At 54.6% G+C, this 23,371-nt stretch overlaps 1 protein-coding gene across 15 annotated transcripts in view; it reads left to right on the top strand.

Annotated features, from left to right (window-relative positions):
- LOC113613285 (peroxisome proliferator-activated receptor gamma) overlaps positions 1 to 23,371 on the top strand; it is a 231,601-nt gene that overhangs the window by 135,024 nt on the left and 73,206 nt on the right. Inside the window, exon 8 of one of the 15 annotated variants that reach the window (XM_027093895.1) lies at positions 8,387 to 8,480. The exons of 13 other annotated variants lie outside the window; for them this stretch is intronic. In XM_027093895.1, the coding sequence (XP_026949696.1) occupies positions 8,387 to 8,480 (94 nt within the window). Of the gene's footprint in view, positions 1 to 8,386; positions 8,481 to 23,371 lie in introns of those variants that run through there. One more of the 15 variants, XM_027093899.1, reaches the window with a different exon arrangement.

Below are 23,371 nucleotides of genomic sequence, written 5' to 3'. Positions count from 1 at the left end.
CCAGAGGGGTTATAAAGAATAAGAAAATTGCTAATTTGGGTCTGTAGGGAGTGGGCTGGGATATTTCCATCCCCTCTGGAGTTTTGTAAATATGTTCCAGGCCAAAAGTTCCCAGGAAAGGGTCATTCCTGGGATCTATTTTGTGCCACGGGCTGGGCTCAAGGAGGATCCAAGTGGCTTTCTGCTACAGTCAGAAAACTGTGATCCTCTGGCTACTTGTCCACAATCCTGGAGGCCAGGAAGTGTGTCTAGAGTATCCACTGTTTGAGGCTCAGCTCTGCCAGGTTCTAGGTGTGTAACCTTGGGCAAGTCACTTTCCTCTCTGGGGACATAGTACCTGGTCTATAGAAGCCCCTCAGCAAATTACATCTAATTCATCCATCATGAATAAAGGAACAGGTCTCAGTTGCCCCATCTGTAAAATGGGAATAATAGTACCCAGGCTGCGTGTCTTACAGAATGTCACAGGAAGGAAGCAGGGCAGGCCTGATCACCATTATTCACAGATAAGAAAGTGAGACCCAGTGAGGTGAAGGCACTAGCCCAAGGTTACAGAAAAGAAAGGGCGGGGCAGAGCTAGGCTAGCCCTCCAGCTTCCTGAGGCCCACCCCGTCTAGGCTTCTTTTATAGAACAGCCCACTGTCTCTGCGAGAACAAAAGGCAGTGCTGCCTGGGTGTCGAGCATAAGCCTCCAGCATCAAAGACTTAAAGTCTGAGTGTTGGCTCTGCCATTTACTAGGTGTGCAATCTCAGGCGGGTTGCTTCCTGCCTCTGGACCTCAGCTTCAGCATCTAACTTGTGAAGACCTCGGTTCCTATAGGTTTCTGTAAGGAATAGAGATCACATATGGGGGACACGCCTAGAGTTCCTAAGCAATTAGAATCTTCTAAATACAAGCACCTCCAACCTCACACAAGCTTGCTGGGTGCTGGTGCCCACCGGGGCACGCTGGCGACCAGATGGTTTCTTCTCAGCCAGAGGAGAAATCCTGATTCCAGCCTGTGAGGCGTGTGCAGCGCTGGCCCGGGTTCTGACAGCAATTTGCCCAGGCCCTCGGGAAGGCGCTTTCCCTGAGCCTCAGGTTCCTCATCTACACAGTCAGAGGCTCCGTTCTCTCCACTTTGGGGCTCTGCTGCCCCAGGACCTTGGGGTGGAGGGAGGGGAAGCTGGAGGGGAGGGGGCTTGGCTGACCCTCGGAGCCTGTCTGTGTTCCCTGCGGCCCGGGCGCGCCCTCCCCTCCGCGGCCCCCTGGACCGGTCGGCAGCCAGTGCTCCTCGGGGGCTGGGCTGCTCCAGCGGAGGGGGCGCCGGCGAGGGGCGAGGGCCGGGGGGCCGCGGAGGCGCCGGTTCCCACCCAGGGCTGAGGGGAGGGGGGCGTCGTGCTGAGTCAGCGGCTGGCTGCCCTGCGCTGGGGCTCCCTGGCCTCGGGGCCTGCCAGCTGAGCCCCGGCCAGGAGCCCCCGGGAGCCCCGCTGCGATCGATGACGCTGCCGCTGCTGCCACGGCAGCGGCAGCGGGAACCGGGCCCCGAAAAAGCGTCTTCCCAGCCAGGCCTCCCAGGGCTCCGGGGGGACCAGCTGTCGGTGCAGGGGCGGCCTCCTTCGGGCAGGATCCTGGCCAGCGCCACCTCTGCCCTCCCCGCCTCCCCGCTAGATCCCCTAATGATGGTCATTATTCCTCTCACCCATGCAAGCTTTACTTATAAACTGCTTTGCAGCCACTTAATCCTTCCAGAAACCCAGTGAGGTAGTTTATGAGTCAGGGCCGCACAGCAAATAAACAGCTCACTCAGAAGGGACCATTGGGGAGAGTTTAGTGCGGGACTATTTGCAAAGTTGAGGGGGGTGGGCGGTGTCATGGGAAACCAGTAAAGCTGGTGAGACACCCCAAGGCTAGCCAGGGCCGCGGGGAAGGGGGAATGTTACTAAAACCCGAGAAATGCAGCTGTAAGAGAGGGCTCCCTGCAGGAGCCTGGGCCCAGGGAACTGAGGGGTCCCATCACTGAGTCCCCCAGATGGCAGAGAGCAGCTGGGGGGTGAGGACCCCGTCCCCTCTCTCCTCCTATCCTCCCATCTCAGTCTCCCATTGGCCACATCCTACCGGAAGCCAGAGAACAAAAGAGCCCGCAGATAGGAGCCACGATCCCCCCCCACCCCCCCCACCCCGACGACTCAGCCCCTGGGGCACAGGCAGGGTAGAGAAGGGGGTGGGTCGGGGGTGAACCTGCAGGGCAGGTAGAATCCAGCACAGGTGGGAGGTGTCACTAAGCCCACGATGCTGGAAAAGGAAGCAGAGACTCTTAAATCTGAGGTCGCAGAACAGTAACTGCCCATCCTGGGATTCAAGCTCGGGTGCGTCCAGCTCCAAAGCCCTAGTTCTTTCCACTGTATTAGACCAGCTGTGAGAGCAGACCGAGGGGACCAGGGCAAGAGGACGGGAGGGTTGATTCATTCAGCATCTCCTAGCCAGGGTGTCCTGGTATCCGGGAACCCACCCCATCTCATTCAGTGCTTCCTGACCCATTTCCATGATATTCCCTGGAGACCTGAGGAGTGTAGCTTAAAGCAGCCCGTGCATGTTTTATCTCTAAAGTTAACGTAAACTTTATAGTTTACTCTACCAAATATATATATATATTTTTGAATTGTTTAAAATAAAAATAACTTAAAAGTTACTTTATTGCTACCTACCCCAAAAGTTCAAGGAGAAAGAGACCCTCCAGGGAGGGGTGCTACACTTTTTCTCTGGCTTCAGGTGCCCCTAAAATAAGGCTGTGTACCCCACTGTGAGAAGCACAGAGAAGTCCTTTAGGGAAAGAAGTTCCTTGCCCAACATCACACAGCTAATAATCATACTTGGAATCCCGTGACCCTGCTCCCTGCATGGTTGAGAGAAAGGAAATCGGGCCACATGGAGCCCAGGAGAGAGTCTCAGAAGGGGAGGTGGTCACTAGTGGTCGGCCTGAGAGGGCGGAGGGGGAAGAGATTTGAGCTCGGTGTCAGCCTATGTCCACTGGGTTCTCCGTCCCCAGCTCTGGGGACACTCAGAGGAGCCTGGTGAGGCTCGTGTCCTCAAGGAGCTCACACCCCGAGGAGACGGGCATAGAAGCTGGTAGAAGGGCTGGGAGGCAGGCGGTCCCACCAGGCAAGTGGCAGGAAGTCGAAGGGCTGGGAGGCAGGCAGGTGGGTTCAGAGCCCCAGCCTTGCCCCTTCTTGGCTGTATGACCTTGGGCAAGTCGTATAGCCTTCCTAGGCTTCTGATTCCTCCTTTACAACTGGGCAAGCTCCTGCCTACCTCGTAAAGCTAGTGGGAGGAAGCACGCGGTGCCGCATGGCAGCACCTGCACCGACAGCACACGTGAATTGGTTGGCATCTCCTTACGATGATAAACCCTGGGCTGGAGGGCTGTGCGGCCGCGGCTGGATGGGACAGCCGCGCTCCCCCAACCAAAAGTTGCATTTCTTGGTCCAACGTCAAAAGAGGTTCTCTCAGATCTCCTGGATGATCTGAGCTCTGTGGTTTCTGTCGCCGTGCAGCTGTGGGAGAGGTTTAACTCTGCCCGGGGCGGGGGTGGCTAGGGAAGGTGCCCTTTGAGATGGACCGAGAGGATTTACCAGGGTCGTCCCGGGAGACAGGGGAGGGTTGTCCAGGCAAAGGCGAGTGGCATGTTGGGAAGGGTGAGTGTTTTGGTGTAGGTGGAACAGAAGCGGGGAAGGAGAAATGGCTGGAATCAAATTAGGGCGGGGCCCCTACCGACAGATGGAGGGGTTCGGACTTCATCCCAGGGGGAGAGCAGAGCCATGGAGACTTTAAGCAGGGAGGTGGCAGTTGAGGTACTCGCTCTAGCGACCCCTCTGTCAGCAAGCGAGGAGATGGGACCTGATGGGAAGGTGGGGAGACCTCTAGAGGCCATGACAGTTATGAGACAAGAAGAGATTGTGGCCCGAGTGAGGGGGCACATTAGCCATGAGGACAGAAGGAGAGGAGAGATCTGGGAACCAGTCCAGGCTCGGCTTCAGGTAGGGGTGGCAGAGGGTGATTCTCAGGGTTTGATGTGGGTGACACGGAAAGACATGCTTTTTATCGAGATGGGGGCTTGTTTGCGGGAAGGAGCAGGAGCTCTGCTCTAGAAATACTGCGGTGGTGATGGGGACACGTGTTAGTCATCGGGGCGGGGAGGGCTCATTGGCTGTCACACGGATGGGTGTGTGCAGCTCAGCGGGAGGCGGGCTTGGGGGGCCATGTGGGCACGATGGAGGAGGGTGAGGACAGCAACGGGAAAGGAGACCAACTAATATTCCAAAAATCCATTTGACTCCCTAAGCCCTGTTTTCCCACCAGGGTCAATAGGAGATTTGACTTTCTCCGTTTTCTTTTTATCTATTGGCTCCATAGTATTTATTGAGTGCCTTCTACGTGCTGCGGGCCGTTGGAGAAATAGGATTCTATTCAACGGCCAGTTCTTCAGAGCCTCCCGTGGGCAAAGTCACACGCCATCCCACTTCCCCTAAGAGTGACCGTCAGGGATGAACAGTATTCTTTCCATTTCACTCTCACCTCCAGGAACGGGGTTAGAGGCTGCATGCGTGGGTCCCCGTGGGCATCCCATGGGGCCTCTGCACGCAGAAACGCCCCTTCATAGATGCTTTGCTCTGGCTCCTCTGTAGGGCTCAGTACTCTCCCATAACTCCACAGAAACCTCCCCTGAGCTCCTCGCTCTCCTTTTAGAGAGAGTTTTATTATCAGGAAGCCGTGGCCCAGACAGACGGCGGGGCCCAGGGCCAGAGTCCTTTCACTCTTAGATTCCTCTTCCTCCAGTTCCCAGCCTGGAAGAACCCCCCTCCCATCCAGCCTCACCCCAGCCTGTGTCCCTGGACCTCAGCTGGAGCCCCAGACTAGACTCGCCGTGGTTGAAATTCAGCCCCTGATCTGATTCCCTGGGTATTCTTTACACCCCATTTTTTCCAGGCCTGAAACCTTGGGGCCTCGGTTTTTTCATCAGTAAAATGGACATGATTGCCAGTTTACAGATGGAACAAGGCTGTTTGGAGGATCAAATGAGATACTGGGAGGAGAAAGTGCTTTGCAAACACTGTAAACTAGAAATCATGGGGCCACTGAGCTCCTGTCACTCTTTTTAGAGCCGTGTCCCCACCTGCGTCCCTGAGTCCGGCCCCAAGGCAGGAGCTCTCAAGACTCAAGCAAGAAGTCTGAGGTGAGGAAGATAAGCCCAGGGGCTAAGGTTCAACCCCAGGGAATCAGGAGCTATTGTCCCTGGAGCTGTGGGAGCCAAGCCTCTGCCCAGGTTTTATGAGCTCAGAGAGGGTTTACACTATGACTAATAGCCCATCTCACTCCCTGGGTCTCCTACTACCTGCTGGGCAGGAAGTCTGCGGGGACTCAGCCCCCCTTAATCACCGCCACCTCCCCGTGACCCGCCACAATCACGTCTCTTTACAGTCGGGCAGAGCCCGCCGGGCCTCCTCAAACTTCCATATCTGCGCCGGGAGATCACTGATACGGCTCATGGCGTTTGCTCGCTTCCACGCCCTGGGCCCAGCATTCGGGAGTCACGCAACCCCACAGGCCCAGGGCGGAAGCAGCGAGGCCAGGCTGGGAGCCTCCCCGTCCTGTAAAGTACATGAACCGAGCCTGTCTTTAGGGCCACCTGGCCGGCCAGCCTCAAAGCCACCGGGCAGTCTTCCTCCTTCCCAAGGACTGTCCCCGTCCACCCCTCCTGCCCCGCCCCCCCCCACACATCTACGTTCTCCCTGGGCTCCAGGGATCTCCAGACACCGCATTTCTCCCGCCAGGGAGGGAGAAAGTTGCTAACCTCGTCACCACGCCAGTCCGTCCCTCATTCACTTACCCACTCAAGTGTTCCTTCCGGGCCCACAGAGCATCCTCTCTGAGCCCGGCCCTGTTGCCGCGGACAGAGATGAATGAGCCTGTCGCTGCCCTCAGGGAGCGCGTCGTCAGAATTGGAAGGGGCTGCAGAGACCGTCTGGGGGGCGTTGCAGGAGGCAGAGGGAGAAGTCCCAGCGCATCCCTCGCCCGCACCCCTTGCCTGCACCTGGCCGCCGGCTTGGCCTGATGGTCTTTGCTGGGGTCTCTGGGGTCTTCCTGCTCCCCGGGAGCAGCCCACAGTCAAGGGCTGATGGCAGTCGGGGGCACACACCCAGCTCCCTCACCCCTGTGGTGCGGACTCCCAGGGTTTCCTAGTGGGATGAAGATGACGTCTCCCACTGTGGTAAACGGCGTGAAAGCACAGCTTCTTTGGGCCGACTTCTGTTCCCCCAGCCTGTGGTGTTCTCCTCGCCTCCCAGCAACTGACGTCCACGCAGAGCCCTGCTCAGGGTCTGCTGTGGAGGGGCCCACGCTAAGGCACCCCGTTAACAGTAACGGCAGCCAGCCGTCCACACGGGCTGTGGGAGCGCCCTGAGCGCCTCCTGAATACCAGACTCTGGGTGCGGGGGACACTGGACGGATCCAGTCATGGGCCCTGCCTTCAAGAAACGCCCTGTCTAGTGAGGGAGACAGACACGGAAACCAATGGTTACCGATCAGAGTGATGCGGGCGGTGACGGAATGTGGTCCAGGCTGCTGTGAGGACACAGAGGGGAGCCCCTAACTCAGCCTGCGGGTGGGAGAGGCATCCAGTACGCTGGGTCTTAAAAGTCCCGCGGGAGGAAGTGTGCAAGGGTGTTGCGGGTCAGGAAAGGGATGCGTGAAGGCCGAGTCCAGCGTGGCCTGGCTCTGGGGACACTAAGTAGTCCACTGGGGGGTGGGACACGGCTCATAAGAAAGAGCACCGGGAAATGAAGCCGAATCCAGATCCTAAAAGGACTCTTATTTTTCCGTTTGCGTTTTTCAAAGAGAATCTGAAGAGGGCAATGTTTAAGCCGAGGAAATGAGGCTCTAATGGTGTATTTCAGGCACCAGAGGAGCCGTTATGCAAAGCAAGGTCCTTCACTGCTTCTTGTCCTGCTGGCCTGGCTGTGACCAGATGGCCGTCTGCAGGGGGACTCAAGGCTTTGGAGGACAGAGTAGAGCAGAAGGCAGCAAGCAGGGTGGCGCCGGGCTCCCCTCTCCGGCCAGCGCAAGCTAGCCCTGAAAGCCCCCCCTCTCAGGCCTGGCTCCCACTCTTCCCAGAGATCCCTGTCTGTTGGAAATATGGGAAAATCCGATTTTGATGATAATTTATGTGAGTATGGAGGAGAGGTGATTCAGACATTCCTGGGCCCGTCAGGTGAGCCGGTGGAGTGGAGCCACAGAAAGTCAGTTCCGTGAGCAACAGAGAAGCTCAGGAGGTTCAGGAGGCTGACTGGGTAACAGAGCCTTCAGTGCGGGGAGGTGCATTTCTGAGCCCAGCGGGGGACGGTCACTGAAATCTCTCCCTGGCCCAGCTCCACGGACTTATATCTGGGTCCTAGGAAAGAAGAGACCTCTGGGTTAAGCCTAAAAGAGCGTCTTTAATAAATCTCTGTTCCCAGTTCTTTTCCTGGGTTCTCTGCCTGAGTCTTACAAGAATCCAACGGGGCTCTTGTAAAATTCCTATGCCCCTTTTTAAGAAGAGGTAAGAGAAGCTCAGAATTGCTGAGTAATTTGCACGTTTTTAAGTTGACAGAGACTTAAAAAGTCTTTTAAGTTTCCCACACTGCACCTCAGCCCCAGATGAAGCTCTGACACTCCCAAGAAGTCCAGTGAAGTCAGGCAGCCCCCAGACCAGGAACAGCCGGTCTTTTCAGGTAGCACCTGCCAACCTCTAGAACCTCAACCTGATTGGCCCACCAAAGTCGCATGACACACCACCTACCCAATCCCTGCATCCAGGGGGACGCTAAAAGCCAATGGGCTTATCCCTGTGTCTCATGCCCACCCCTGAAGCAGGGGGTGGAGCCCCGCCCCCTCCAGCACTTTGGGAAGGTGAGGACATCTCTAAACAAAAACCAGGAGCTGTTGCTAAAGGAAAAAGAAGTGAATTCTGGAGGAGCAAATAGCTGGTGACGGCTTCAGTCGTGTGAGGGAAACGTGATATATTCCATCCACAACAGACGTGGAGCACATACAGAATTGTGTCAGGGCCCCACCAGAAAACAGCAGGCACGCTCAGGCTGAGCAGTTTGAAGAGGGCTGAATGAAGGGGTCTATTTCTAAAGGGGCGGGCAGAGTGTAGAGAGACCACAAGGGTCAGTGCAGACCCAGGACAAGGCTTAGTGACAGAGAGACAACAGTCACCAGAACCTGGAGGGAGAGTAAGCTGTGGGGAGAAGACAGCTGGCAAGAGAGTGACTTGGGTCCAGGGAGGTGGCCAGCTCATGGGGCCCCGACAGGGCAGAAACCAGGGGAATAAGCCCCCATCCGGCTCTCTTTCTCTCTCTGTCTCAGGTGTGCGTCCTGTTGACTACAGCTGGCCAGAAACCACAGGGCAAGGATGTCGATTCATGCAAACTGCGCAGGTCAGCCTCCAGCCTGGAGAAAGGTAGGATGTGGATCTAGGCAAGCAGATAGAAGGTGCCCAGCACATTGATGGCTCAGCAACTCTTGTAAGCAGTGCCCTTGGTCCTCATGCTGGGGAACTCCACTGCAAGCAGCGTTGTCACTGTTAAGGGTGCTTGAAAACGTGTCCCGGGACATGTCCAGACTCTGATTCGGTATGTCTTAGAATGGGTTCACCTGGGCCTTGGGTGCAGGTGGTATCGGGGGGAGGTGATTACAGGAAGCTGCAGTGAGGGCGTGAGGAGAACCAGACAGGCAAGGAGAAAAAGTCAGTGTGAGTGTGTGGTGGCAACGTTGCTAGCCTCTCAGTGGATAAATACTCCCAAGATTGTTCGCTGGAAGCGCAGTCCCCGTCCCCCACTGCTTGAGGACTGACGCTGGGGGTGTGCTGACCGTGTCTGCATGTGGGTCTCAAAGGCTCCCACAACCTGGGAGAAAATCCTGGGGCAGAATGTGGAAAGATGTGCTGCACGTTCCAGACACGGGCCTCTGACAGCTCGAGGTGAGCCTGAGCCTGCACAGAAGCATCCCCACAGCTGTGGCTGATTAGAAGTGGGCCTGGGATGTGACGTGGGCACCAGGTGCACGTGCATCTGCCAAAGGGGTCCTGTGTGCAGCCCCGAACCTGCACTGTAGGTGCACATACCAGGTGCTCCTGAGAGAGACGGTCAGTAATCCACAACTGGGCAAACTTCCAAGCAGGATAAAACACTATGTTTTAGGTACAGGGGGCTGTGAGTGAGTCAGAGTCCCTCAGAAGAGGGAATGAGTGGTTGATTGCGCTGATATGTAACCTTGTGCCTTGAGTGTGTCAGTTATCTACTGCTGAGTAACAAATTACCCCCAAATCTGGTGGCCTAAAACAATGATGATCATCTGTTGTCTCACACAGTATCTCTGGGTCAGATTTCGAGGCAGCTTAGCTGGGAGGTTTTGACTTGGATTGTCTCAAAGGTTGCATCCAGGTGTCAGCTGGGCCGCATCCTCGGAAGGCGTGGCTGTGGCTGTGGGATCTGCTTCCGAGATGGTGCACTCGCATGGCTATTGGCGGGAGGCCTCAGCTCCTCGCCATGTAGACCTCCCTGCTTGAGTGTCCTCACAACGTGGCAGCTGGCTTCCCCCAGGGTGGGGGATTCCAAAGAGCAAGGCAGCATCCACAATGCCTTTTATCACCCAGGCTTGGAAGTCACATTCTGTCATTTCCACGAGGTCCTATGGGTCACACAGGCCAGCCCTATTCACCATGGGAGAGGACTACCCGGGGCATGGATACTGGGAGGCTCGGATCACTGGGGGTCACCCTGGAGGCTGGCTACCGCCCCAGTGTTTGCCCAGAGCCTGGCACGTACAGCCACCCAATTAGTGTTTGGCGAGTGTTGACTCTGTCCCAGCATCGTGCAAGGCTTGACGCAGCCCCTACCCCCAAGGACTCGTATTATTCTTGGAATTTTAAGATAGAGATTTAATAAGGAGAGGCCAGTACAAGCTAGTGGTCAAGAGAACCACAGACGAATAGGCTCAAGGAGCTCAGCATGGCCCAGGAGGTAGTCCAGACGCCTTGGTGGCAGGCGGAGAACCAGCTGAGCCCCTGTTCTGACCTCAAGGGGAAGTTCCTTACTGCTTGCGAGTTGGGCGCAGGAGGTCCTGGGCCTCTAAGCCGGTGGCCGGGTGACATTGAGCCGATTCTGCCCTCTGTTTCCTGCCCGATGACTGACAGCACCCAAGATGGTTGCTCCAGTGTGGGACAAGCCTGGAGGCTGAGAGCTGGACAGGCCCCGAGAGCCCATCCAGTCTCACATCCAATGTGAGGAAAGTGAGTCCAGAGAGAAAAGGGGGTTATCTAAGGTCCCTGGGAAACTGACACAAACTCGGCACCCACTTTGAGCCAGGCCTTGTCCTGGAACCTTCACCCCCATCGTGCCATTTAGTCTTTACAGCAACCCTGAACTGTAGGAATGATAGACTACGTTTTACAGAAGAGAACTGAGCTGTCCAGGGTCAGAACTAAGAAGTGGTGGGGCCTAGATTTGAACCCTGGTCTCTCTGACCCTGAAGGCCATGCAGGGTACAAGGTGGACAAATGGAAGACGGTAGAGTCGAACGTCAGTGCCCCTACCAACGGTGGGCTCTGGGGACCGTGTTTATCTCCAGCCCCCTCCAGCCCTGGCTGAGCTCCCTGGATGGTGCCAGGGACACGGGGCGTGTTTAGCAATCCCCGGGTAGAGCCGGCCGCTCTGGGACGGAGCACGCGGTGGTGACACCATGGAGCTCTTGGCTGTCTCCACCGTCCCCGTTGCAAGAAGGGCAGCCACCACGTGAGACAGTTATTGCCACACACGTGGGGCTCAGCATCTTAGGATAAGGCCACGGGAACTCAGGGGACCTGAGCTCTGGTGCAAAGGCTCATATGATCAGGACCGATGTTGTGTAATGGTTTGGGTCAAGGGTTTGCTAGTCAGAGGCCCCGATAAACAGTGCTGGGCTCCTTAGATACAAACACAACAAGCGTTTATTGGGTATCCGCTGAGTGGCAGCCACAGGCCAGGGCGCCGAATATACATTATTTCATATTTTCACAGCATTCCTGGGACGGGGGCGGTATCGTCATCTCCCTTGTAGGTGAGGAAACTGAGGCCGAGGGGGGCGATGACATCCACAGTCACAGTTATTTAGGGCCTGAGTCAGCATCGGAACTCGGGGCTCCGGGACTCTCAGACCCCCCTCTGCAGGCTGCGCCTCTGTTCTAAGGACGGGGATCTCTGCCCCAAGGGTGCGTGGTCAGAGGGGAGGCCCTTTCTTTGCATTGACCACAGGGTGCTTCCTGCAGCAGCCGTCCAGGTTTGCAGTTTCACCCAGGGGTTAAACATGGGCCATTAGGTGTCTGAGAGAGTGGCCTTCAAGCGCTGCCACTTGCAAGCTTTGTGGCTTCGGGCAAAGCCTGTCAGCCTGTGTGAGTCTCAGTTTCCTCCCGCCTAGAGCAGCCTAAGAATCTGTGCTGCGGGCTGCCCTGAAAGGGGGATGTGGCTCAGGTACTCCGTAGCCGGGATCTTGACCTCCACGAGAGCCTGGGCACCCCTTAGCGGGACAGTCACCATCTATTCACCTTCGCATCTGCTGAACACGGAGCCTGGTGCACTCCCACCGACGGCTCAAGGCCCCGCGTAAATGTCATCACCTCTGAGAAGCCGCCCTCGATGCCACCGGCCCCCTTCACCATGTTCTCAGTCCTGTGTTCCTTTAACGCCCTGGACAGACCTCTGTGTTGGCATTGATCGGCTTGGAGAAGAGTATAGTTTCATGGCAAAGAGCAAGGCGGATCTGGAGTCCAGTCCACCCCTGCCTTTCTAGCGGCCCTGGACAGGTGACTTCACCTCTTTGATCGTCAGCATCATTTCCTGAAGACAGGAATGGTAACCCTGTCCTCTCAGGGTAATTTGTTCATACTCCTAGCACAGGAATTGACACAAACTAAATGGGTAATAAATGGTATCATCGTTGTCATGGTTGCCGGCATTGTTACTGTTGTTATGCAAATATTCTTTTGTCTGTCCGTCTCTTCCCCCGGGCTCTGAAGTTGCAGGAAACCCAGGAGGACAGGGGAGCCTGACCTCTGCTGACCAGTCTGTTCTGTGCCCATATCTACGCTGGGGGCTTCGCATATGCTGTGATCCTGTTTGACTCTGCTGGCCGGTGGCACTGTCCTCATTCTTACAGAGAAATGCCCTGAAGCCCAGAGAGGTGAAGTAACGTGTGGAAGGCTGCACACCATGGAGAGGTGGAGTGGATCTTCTAAGCCCCGCTCCTTCCACCAAACCTATCTCATTCATCTCTGCATCCCAGGGCCCAGCACGACAGGGACCCGAGAAACGCCTGTTGACGAACGATCAGCGTCCCAGCTCAGGCCGTGACACATGACGTTTAGGAGGGGGTCTGCTTAGGCCTCGGGGTGTGTACTTTGCAGGGGCAGAGAAGGGCACTTTCTCCCAGGTCTGATGCAAGCACTCATGCCGGGATGGATGAGGGTTGCCGGACACACAGCCACTGGAATCCGGTCCCTCCCTGGCCGGCCCAATGTCGTTGCTCCACACTGGCTCCCGTGGGGACCGTCCACCTCAGCCCTGGCCGGGCTCCACATCACCTCTGGACCCGGACTTAGAGCATCCCCACCCCCGTGTCCTTCTTCTGGGGCTGGAGGGAACAATCTTTCATTTATTTTTCTTTACTGTGCAATTCATTTTATTTTAGAAAAAATATATAGTTAATAGAGAATGAAATTCTCTATTTATTTCAAATATTTATTTCAAAACGAAAACTGAGAAGTTACGGATTAACCACAACATGACACGGAGAGGCAAGCGCCGTTCACATCTTCCAAACTCCCAGTCTACGTGGACACATGCATACCTTTACAGAAATGTCTTTTTTACCAAAATGCTGTTTGGAAACCTGCTTCATCATCTAAAAAAATATTATGACAAAAATAATTCCTGTGCATGATAGACAAAGCGCAAACGTTGGATGACGCAGAACAAAAGCAGACGTGGCCGCCACTGCCGGCCTTTGGTGGGAATTTCCTCTCCATCGACATTTCTTTGCTGTAGGTGATGCAGGCAAGGCTGTGCCACGGTGCTTGAGGATGAGCGTCAACATGTTTTCTCTCTAAATCCGATGAGGATGTTTTCAGGGTGGGCGAACATGGGAAGTTGAAGCAGGGCCTCTGGTCTTCACGCTCCCGTGGCCACGTGTGCAGGACTCGCTGGTCTCTCAGAGGCGGGCGGCTCTGAACCCGCAGGTCCAGCCAGGGTGGAAGGGTTCCCTGACCCAGGTCCCCCCCACCCCACCCCAGTCACAGTCACTGCTCCAGTATCCACCCCTCCTCCCCGGCCTCCGTGCCGTAGGCCCATCAGCAGCTCAGCCGCCTCCAGGCCACCTCCCAGGTCCCCAGTCTCTGGAGACACAGCCCCTTCCTTCCCACTTCTACCCCTTCCATCCAGAGCCATCCAGCACCGTCACCTCTGGGAGCACAGGCTCTAGGGGAGAAAAGGCCAGTAAATTCTTCTCTGGGAGAAGCTGATGTGGAGAGGTGGAGATGCAACCTCTCTTTCCTCCTGGAATCTCCTACAGCAGTAAGAACGAGTCAGGAGTTAATGCCCACACGGTGTCCCGCCCGCGGCAAATGCCCATAACAAACAAATGCACAGTGGCACTCTTTTGTAACCTCTTTCCATTCCCTCTCTCCTTAATGTTTTTTCTCCTGTTCAAGCTCTTCTCCTTCTCCTCTACTTTCCTGGCCCCTCCAGCCCTCGCTGGCCTTGCCCTCGTTTGAAATCCTAAGGCTGAAGGACCCCGGACTGTAGGGCCTCCAGACGGGGTGGCTCGGGTCACCGCCGTGTGCGCTGCGCTTGGCTGGTCTTCAAGCGCCGTGGGCTCAGGCGCTGCGTCTGCCCTTGATGGATCCCGGGAGGAAGCGGCCAGGGACTTAGCAGGAGCCACTCTTGACCAAGAGGTAGGAAGTTAGATGGAAGACATCTGTCCCCAAACCTCATCTCCATTGGTGCAACATAGAGGCTTCTTCTGGGGTGCGTCTCTGTGGGCCCAGAGCAGCAAGTGTCAGCCCGAGCTTAAGGGCAGACCTGGTGTCTGTGGCCGCCGTGGAGTGGTGGGGAGAACCCGGAGAAGCTTCAGCGTCATCTGGGGTGTGGGCAAGCCCGAGGCCGGCCGCCGAAAGCCAGCATCCTGGTTAGTGGCAACACCACCTGTGCAAGGCAGCCCAAGACCAGGCGGTACAGATGTGGGAGGTCTTGGAGTGTCTGAAGGAAGTAAAGGTGGATGATGGGTGTCCGATGGCTAACCCAGTGACCCCAGTGGCAAAAGAGTGGCCTTCTCAGTGCCCCAGCCCCTCCTGTGGCTTCACCCAGTCGATCTGGTTAGCTGGAGCCTGATTCAGGCCACACAGGTCGTCAAGAGGAAGGACCCAGAGGAAGGAACTGCTTCTATCACCTTTCTTTTTACGTGCTTTTTGCATCTAGATTCGTGGTAGCCATAAAATGAGCGATCCCTGCCTTGGCCAACATGGTGTCCAGACCATCGCTGACTTTTTCTCATTGCCAGTGTCATCAGGATGAACCCCAACAGAGCGGCTAGTGCAGAGCTGTCTGCCCCTAAACCAAGTGGCCCTGACACGCGAACTCCTCCCTTCCCCTGACTGGCCTGTGGTACCTCTGCTTCTGTCTTTGCTGGTGGCTGCACCTCTCATGAGTGTCGGGTTTCAGCAGTGCTGCCCGCTCCCTGAATTATCATCTGCTCTCTGAAAACTGAGTCACCTCGTAAAAACTCTACGTGTATTTAAGTCATTTCTAAATCCAGCAGGTACCCAGCACATCGCGGGTTCTCAATTGGCATTTGCGCTTTCATTCAATTGGAGAACTCAGGGAAGGGGCCTAAAGGAAACTCATTTTCCCTGTCGACTCCGGTGTAGCTGCCAGCAGATCCAGGCCCCTCTGGCCAGGTCACTCCCTTGCCCAGACACCTTCAGTGGCTCTCTGTGACCTACAGGATAAGATTACAAATCTTAAGCATCATTGAAGACCCTCACAGTCTGACTCCAGCCGGCCTCTCCAGCCTCACCTCCCAGTCTAGCCACACAGGGCCACGAAGCCTTCTCCAGCTGTCCCCGGTCCGTTTGGCGTTCGAGGCCCAAACCCTCCCTGGGTCCTTCCTTAGTTCTTCCATAGCACTTTTATGCTAATCCTCGTCAAAAGGGAACTTAGATTCCCGTAGGGTTTTGGCCGTCCGTCGCAGGGACTGGAACTTTCTGGGTTGGAGGTGTTGTCTTAGCTGAGAATCCTCCATGCCCCGCGCTCAGAGGAGCTCAGTCAATACCCAGTCACCGCGCCAGATGCTTTTTACAAACAGGAGCTCATCACTATGGCAACCTCGCAACCCGGGCAGTGCTTTCCCCAAAACGAAGTCTCAGGTTAAGCAACTGGCCTGAAAGTCGCATCCACTTAGCTTCAAAGGCAGAACTCTTTCCTATGTGTCCAAAATATGAAAAATAAATCACTCTTTTCGTAGTGTTACCTGGACCTAATTCCACCTCTCGTGGAAGCTCCCTACCAGGGCAAACAGCCCCCTTCTCTGAACTTCAGTTTCCTCAACTGTTACGGGGCGTGATATTAATAGCTTCCTTCTTGGGCTGACAGATAATACACGCAAAGCGTGCGCCTGGTGATAAGTCCTCTTCCTTCCTGGGTGCCCTGCCCCATCTCCATGTGGTGCAGAGGCCCCTGCGACGGCTGAGCAGTGCTGGCTGGGGCAGGGCAGGAGGCAGGGCCCGGTCCTTCCTGAGGTCCCCCAGAATCCCACCTCTGGCCCCTCTGGGCGGGGGGTGGGCGGGGAGCCAGGATCCCTGGTCGCTGATGAAATGTGTCTGTTGTGTGCCTGTTGGGAAACGCTGAGAGCGGAGAGGACGGCACAGCAGGCATTGCGTCTCCCTGCCGGGTCCAGGCTGCTTGAGCAACCCCCTAACCCTGGCAGTTGCTCCATCTGCAAACAGGGCGATGATGCCCCAGGGCGGGTGTTGCACCATGTTCTTAGAAAGCCGCCTATGTACAGGCATTTCCATCTGGGGCCTGGGCTGGTTTGTTTAGTCACTGTCTTTTTCACTTCCAAATTTCTGAGGGCAGATTGGGAGACAGCGAGATGGTGAAACGACCATCATTAGCCAACTCTCTCTGAGGGCTCACCCTGCGCCCTGCGCTGTGCCGAGGCCTTGCATGCGAGATCTCGGGGAATCCACACCCCAACCCTTGCACGAGGTACCGTTCTTCCCCTCACTTGCTGAGGAAAACACTGAGGTCCAGAGGGTCACAGGGCTTGTAAATGGTGGAGCCAAGATGTGAGCTCAGCCTGCGGGATTCTGGGACGCTTCCCCGCTGCTCCGCGCTGACCGAGGGCTTACAACCTGGGCTTTGAGATCAGGTTGTCCTGGGGTTGAATCTCAGCGATGCTCCTGCCTCGCTCCGTGTCCTTTGTAGGCCCTGCCTCCTCTCTGGGCCTCCATTTCCCCACCTGGAGAATCAGTGGCTTAGAACAGATCACTGGTTCTCAAATGTTCCTTTAGCTTTCTGTAAAAAAATAAAATGCTTCAAGCAGCTGTGGACTGCAGACAGGCAGGAGGGAACTTCGTAGGGCGAGGGAAACGTTCTAAAAGTGGATTGTGGTGACGTCTTTTCTAAAAGACCTTGAATTGTATACTTACAACGGGTGAATTTTGTGGTATGTAAATTATCCCTCAATCAAGGCGTAAAGAACTAGAATGTTTCATGAAACAGCGACATTCAACCCTCAGGACCCCAAAGGATTGTTTGAAAGCCATCGGGCCACTTGGACTCTGGATGGCCTTCAGACTCTGACCTTGTGGAATTCTGAGGTCATTTTAGTTCACTTTGCGCAGCCGGCTGTGGGTTCTGTGGGGACAGGGATGCCACCTTCTCTGCTGCCACCCCAGCCCAGCACGTGGCCCATAGCAGGTGCCCCTGGGAGCCGTGAGATGAGTCGGTGCGTGGCGGGAGGGTCGCCTTGTACGTTCTCTCCGTGTTCACACGACTTGGGGCTGCTTGGAGGAGGGCATTATGTTTTCATTTCTTTCTTTCTTTCTTTTTTTTTTTTTTAAACCATGCTGCATGGCTTGTCGGATCTTACTTCCCCGACCGCAGATGGAACCCGTGCCCCTTGTGCAGTGAAAGCACAGAGTCTTAACCACTGGACTGCCAGGGAAATCCCATGTTTTCATTTCTGAACCCCAACTCCCAGCACGGATGCACAGAGTAGGTACCTGGTAAGGGTTTGTTGAATTAATTTAAAAAGTGAATGAATAAATGGCTCGGTCCCTGCTCAGGGGACAAGCTGAGGAGGCAAGACATCAACTTGTTTTCAGACCTAAATGGCGTCGGACGCACAGCGTATATGCACACTGTGTATTACTTAGGGTGTAACTTTAGGGCAAACGAAATTTACTGGGAAGGCTCGCAGGGGACTCGCAGCTCATGCCACAGGAAGGATGGGTCCCGGGTCTACGCAACAGACCCAGCTCATCTGTTTAGGAAGCCTCTACGGGACCAGGCCACTGTAACCATTCTCGTTCCTTGTGTTACTCCCCCTCAAGATGCAGACCCCAGGAGAAGGGCATCTGATTGGCTTGGCTGGGGCCCTTCCATTAACAGACTGCATTTAGTGAAGCAGAGAGGGGCTCAAAACCCAAACTGGGTTCTGCTTCTAGAAGAAGGGGAGATACATGCTGGGCAGACCAAAACAACCAAAATCCACTGGGAAATTTCCCTAATTGCAAAAGAAGGAAATGAGAGTTGGAAGAGTTACCAGGGGGGCCACCCAGGCAAGGCAGGGAAGCTCAGCACCGCGAACGTGGGGCCATCACTGAGCGCCAGATACGGCGCGGTGGGGAGAGGGGGCAGAGGGCAGAGAAGGAGGTAGGCGGTGGGCTAGGAAGTTAAGGAGAACCAGGGCAACTTATAGTTTGTTCTTTAAAACTCTTGGCCAAGCTACTGACTAATCCTGATAGCCATCTCTCAGCACCCGGGGCCATTTCCTCTCTGTTCTGGAAGCCTCAGGAGTCCACCGGTTTTGATGAAATGGTCCGAGGAGGACCAGTGTGGGCCAGGCGCGCTGATGCCTCTGGGGTCCTCAGGCGCCCACCTGAGGCGTTTGCTGTGTAGCACTTGCTGCAGCTCCAGCCCCAACTTGTATTCCACAGAAGATGGGGGGAAGCAACAATACTTTGCTGTGGCCCCTGCTGTGGACCTGTTTTCTGATTTAACGCTCACCGCTGGTCTGTGGGGCGAGTATTAACCCCATTTGGCAGTCTGAGCTGCTGAGAGTGACAAGTAGCAATGTCAGAATTTGAACCCAGGACCGGCGAGCTCCCTGCTTGTATCACGTGCCTCCCCACTGGTTGCTTCAGCTCAGACAAGTCCTGCGACTTCTGTGGGTTTCCCCACCTACAGATCAAGGAGCTAAAAGCTGAACGAGAGGGTCGTCTCCAGCCCTAGTGAGACTATTCAGAAGCATCCCAGGCGGCCCCAGAGGCGACGGGGACAACCCGCCTCTGGTCTCCCTGGGCCCCTACCCCCCACCCCCAGAGGCGTCCCGTCGCCGGGGCACAGGCGCACAGGCGCACAGCCTCTGTGGTGATGAGTACGTGCTCCAACACACACACAGACCTCGCAAACAATGCAGGGAAATAAAGTTCTCACAGGAAACATTATCATATTGACTCACGACAGACCCATCCATAAAACAAACTCCGGGTACCTGGGACCGGCTCACAGAGCAGCGGCCTGGGAGATAGCAGCCAGGCCGCACTCTCCTGGGCCTGGGAGGAAGTGGGTGCCGCCAGGGGGAAGGGCAACTTCCCCTGGCTGCTCTGACGCTGGCCCGGGATCTGAGTTATTTGTCAAAAAGAGAAAAAAATGATGATTTTTCAAAAGGCGCACGAGTCCCAGAGCGTTATGGCCTCTTTGCCTTGTCACAAGAGCTCTGTTGCAAAAAGCCCACTCAATACCGTGGTATTTTGCAAGTGATTTGCCACGTCGATGCAGAAAATATGACCGTCTCCAGAGGCCTGTGTCTTCATCAGTCCTTGCTCAGCAAAGCAGCCTTGACCATTGCCAGTGTGGAAAGAAGTTTTGATCCAGCCTCTTTTCAGATATGGGAAGGCAGCTTGGTGTGTGTGCGAGGCCTCAGGTGGACAGAGCTCTTGCTACAAGTAATCAAACTCAGTTTCCTCATCTGCAAAATGGGAGCAGTCTTGAGACTTCAAGTAAGAAAATGTAGGTTTAACACACGGTCCAGCGTTTGTTTTCCTGACCCTTTGTGAGAAGCACCTTAGAAAAGCGACTTGGGAACCTGGAGACCTTCATCCGAGTTCTGACTCTACCCTTTCTTAATCCTGCGAGCGTGGGCAAGCCCCGGCCCCTCTCTATATCTCGTTTTCCTCCTCTGGAAAAGCAAGGGTCTAACCAGCCCTGACCCGCCTGCCTCCCAGAGTTGACATAGCTGTTAGGGGAGCTGGGTTGTCAACCAGGCTTAGGCCACTGAGTCGTGAAAGGTTCGAGTACCAGGGAGGTGGTGCCCGGGGCGTTTGGGTGGTTGCAATCTCGGCTGAGCCCTGGACATGGTTTCACATCTTGGTGTCTTACGTATGTTCTTCCAACAGGTGGGTGGTTCCTTCTCTTATCTTCCAACAAACTTCTATTCATCTTTCAGAGCTCGACTTCAATATCCCCTTTTCTCTCTGACAGCCCTAAACCTCCTCCAAACAGTTGCTTTCTCCTCTGTGCTTCCACAGTGCCCTGTCCTCTCTGTCGTTAACAGCTACCATGCTGTCTTATCATTTACTTCTTTATAGATCTGTCTCCTGCCCGGGGATAGAAACTTAGTCAGTTCGAAAATGATTTCTGAGTATTTTGCTCTAAACTCTTAAAATTTCCTCACCACTTTTAGGAAATGTCCTTCCCTACAGTGGTAACTGTGTGGACTGTTGTTCTTTAAGGAATCTCCGAGGATGCCCAGGTTTACAACAAAGTGTCCTTCAAGGAAGTCAACTGTGCCTTCAAGCTTTAGAAGCTTGTTTTCCTACCCAATAGACGCCCAACGAGTCTGCACTAGAGGCAGCTGATGCGTGCCTGCATTTTTAAGAGGTTTTAATGTGTAACTGTTTTAATTCTTCCCAGGAAGATATTTTCTAGGCGATAGAGATACTTTGTAAATAATACGCTTCTTTTGTGTTGGAGGTAAAGTTTCAATGAAAAGTCAGGGCACCGAAGTACAACTGTTTCACCGGCCCCTAGAGTCAGCTCTGAGGATGAGAGAGAGGATGCGTTTCAGCTCTAAGGAATGAACTCCTTGGGATGGATGTCTGTCAGGCAGTTGTCTAGAGCACTTCCTAGAAATCTTGACCCGTCGCTGTCAGTGGGGAAGGCTAATTAAAGGAAATAAAAGACTAGTAGCCAGGAGATTCCAATGTGCTGAAAAAACAAAGGCAGCCAACCTGGAAACTGAGAGTTGAGTCAGCTCTTCACTTCGTTCCGTCCGGCTCCCCCACCCACCCAGACACTCTTTTCTTTCCCTGATTTTTCCACCACCAACACCCACTTGCCTCTGTTTACCCCAAGGGATCAGTGGAGACAGGCTTTGAAGCTAAGGCTACTGCAGTCTCTCAGGCCCTGACACCAACTGTGGACCCCTTGGGGGCTGGCGCTGGCCAGGCAGCTGACCGTGTGATTCAGAGTGAGGATGGGGAAATGCAAGGTAAAACTATAGCTGCCTCTCTTCCTCCATCACAGTGACAAAAACTAAAAAGACTGACCGTAGCAAGTGTTAGTGAGAATGTGGAACCGCTAGATCGTTCATATACTCCCAATGGGAATGCAAAATGGTACATGGGGACCCACATTGGCAGTTTATTGTGAGGTTAAATATACACTTTACCATATGACCCAGCCATCCACTCCTGGGTACTTTCTTTTTTTTTTTTTAAAGGGCTTCAAATGTTTTGGGTTTTTTTTTTTTTTTTTTTTTTGGCTGTGTTGGGTCTTTGTTTCTGTGCAAGGGCGTTCTCTAGTTGTGGCAAGTGGGGGCCACTCTTCGTCACGGTGCGCGGGCCTCTCACTATCGCGGCCTCTCTTGTTGTGGAGCACAGGCTCCAGACGCGCAGGCTCAGTAGTTGTGGCTCACGGGCCTAGTTGCTCCGCAGCATGAGGGATCTTCCTGGACCAGGGCTCGAACCCGTGTCCCCTGCATTAGCAGGCAGATTCTCAACCACTGAACCACCAGGGAAGCCCCCTGTGTACTTTCAAAAGTGAAATGAAAACATATATCTACACAAAGGCATGTATGTGAATGTTCAGAGTAGTAGTATTCACAGTAGCCAAAAGGTGGAAACAACTGAAAGGTCCATCAGAAGATGAACAGATCAATAAAATGTGGCCTGTGCCTATGGTGGAATATTATTTAGCCATAAAAAATGAATGAAGTCCTAATAGATGTTCTATTACATGGATGAACTCTGAAAACATTATGCCAAGTGAAAGAAGGGCGTGACAAAAGACCACGTATTTTGTGGGAATCATTTTTATGAAATGTCCTGAATAGGCAAATCTATAAAGACAGAAGGTAAATTAGTGGTTGCCAGGAGTGAGAGGGAGGAGAGAATGAGGAATGATTTTACTAGTGGGTAAGAAGTTTCTTTGGAGGGTGTGAAAATGTTCTACAATTGATGGTGGTGATGGTTGCACAACTCTGTGAATATATTTAAAACACAATCATTCACTTGGAAAGGGTGAGTCCTGTGGTATGTGAATTACACAGTGGTGAAGAGGTCCGTGACTCCAGCCCGACAGAAGCATGCACCCAAGGTAAGGAGCCCCGTAATTAGGTCTGCACATCAGATCGGGCTGTGGAATCCCGTTCGGCTGGCAGCGTTTGAAAACCGTATTTGATCTCTTTGCCTGTAGGCTGGGCATGTGCTCTCCAGTCCCCTGTTAGGCACTCAGGACTGACTTGTTCACTCAACCTGCTCGGCTTGATGTGTCCACCCCTGCACCAAGCCTGGGGGACCCCTGGGCGCCCAGGGTTGTGGGGACATCGCCCTGACCTGGACCGAGCGCCTCTGGAAGCCGCTGCACCTCATCTTTTCACGGTGTCCGATCATAAGATGCCCCACGGCTGGCAGATAGAGCTGCTGCATCGGTGAATCGGCAGAGAGCAGACCCAGGGCTGGACCCCGCCGTCAGACGGGTCTGACGTGCCGGTGTGCCCTCTTTTGCGTGACAGAAATAGTACAGACCACTTATGGGGCGCTTATTGTGCCCGCGCCAGAGTAAACCTTAGTCTGTAGCATCTCACCTAATCCCCACCACGACCCCACAGGGGACCCCCGGGTGCCCGCTGGTGGTTGTGTACTTTGCTCAAGGCCACCCAGCCATAAGTGTAGAATAGGGAAGGGACCCCGGTTGGTTGGGCTCCAGACCCACAGGTGGCCTCGCCGGGGTCACAATGGCAGAGCCGGAAGGGCCAGCGTGTCACCTGCTCATACCGCACCTGCGCCAGGAGAGAGCAGAGGGCGGGGAGGACACAGGGCTTGCCCGAGGGCCGACAGCCAGAGCTGGGCTGTTCACCCCGTGACCCTCCGGCCGGTTATACTGGCTGCAGATCAGGAGCTCAGAGGAGCAGGGGTTTTACCCCGTGACAGGCAAGAAGAAGGGGACAGAAACACCATGGGCGTTTCTGACCTGAAGAGTTAGGTTTAGAAGATTACCAGGCAGAAAGTTACCACACTGAGAGAGAAGATGGGAGGGAGGGGAGGGGAGGGGAGGGGAGGGGAGCATGGCAGGGAAGGAAGGAAGAAAGTCTTCTCAGCTCAATGAATATTTGGTAGATGAGTGCTTTTATTTCCTGGTTTGTTGGTTGTTTCTGGAGACATCCATAATGGTCCAAGCAGAGGTTCAGTTCTGTTCGAAGTATTTCCAGAACCTTCTTTTTATTCTTTAAATATTTATTTACTTATTTGGCTGCATTGGGTCTTAGCTGCGGCATGCGGGATCTAGTTAGCTGACCAGGGATCGAACCCAGCCCCCTGCATTGGGAACCCAGAGTCTTAGCCACTGGACCACCAGGGAAGTCCCCAGACCTTCCTATTGAAGAAAACCCCAGCGGCACACAGGTGGGAGCCCAAGAATTCTCCAGACTTTGAGAATGGATGCTTTTGCGTTTCATCTGTTTGGCCTTTGCTGATGGCGGGCGGATAAGGCTTTCTACATTCGAGCCAGGTTTCTCCGCCGGGCTCTTTCACAAACA

Source organism: Aethalodelphis obliquidens, unplaced genomic scaffold (assembly GCF_003676395.1).
Source record: "Aethalodelphis obliquidens isolate GAN/ISIS:26980383/991018 unplaced genomic scaffold, ASM367639v1 scaffold86, whole genome shotgun sequence".
NCBI classification, from domain to species: domain Eukaryota; kingdom Metazoa; phylum Chordata; class Mammalia; order Artiodactyla; family Delphinidae; genus Aethalodelphis; species Aethalodelphis obliquidens.
Note: the sequence above shows the minus strand (reverse complement) of the source record. Positions and strands in the feature narration are given on the sequence as shown.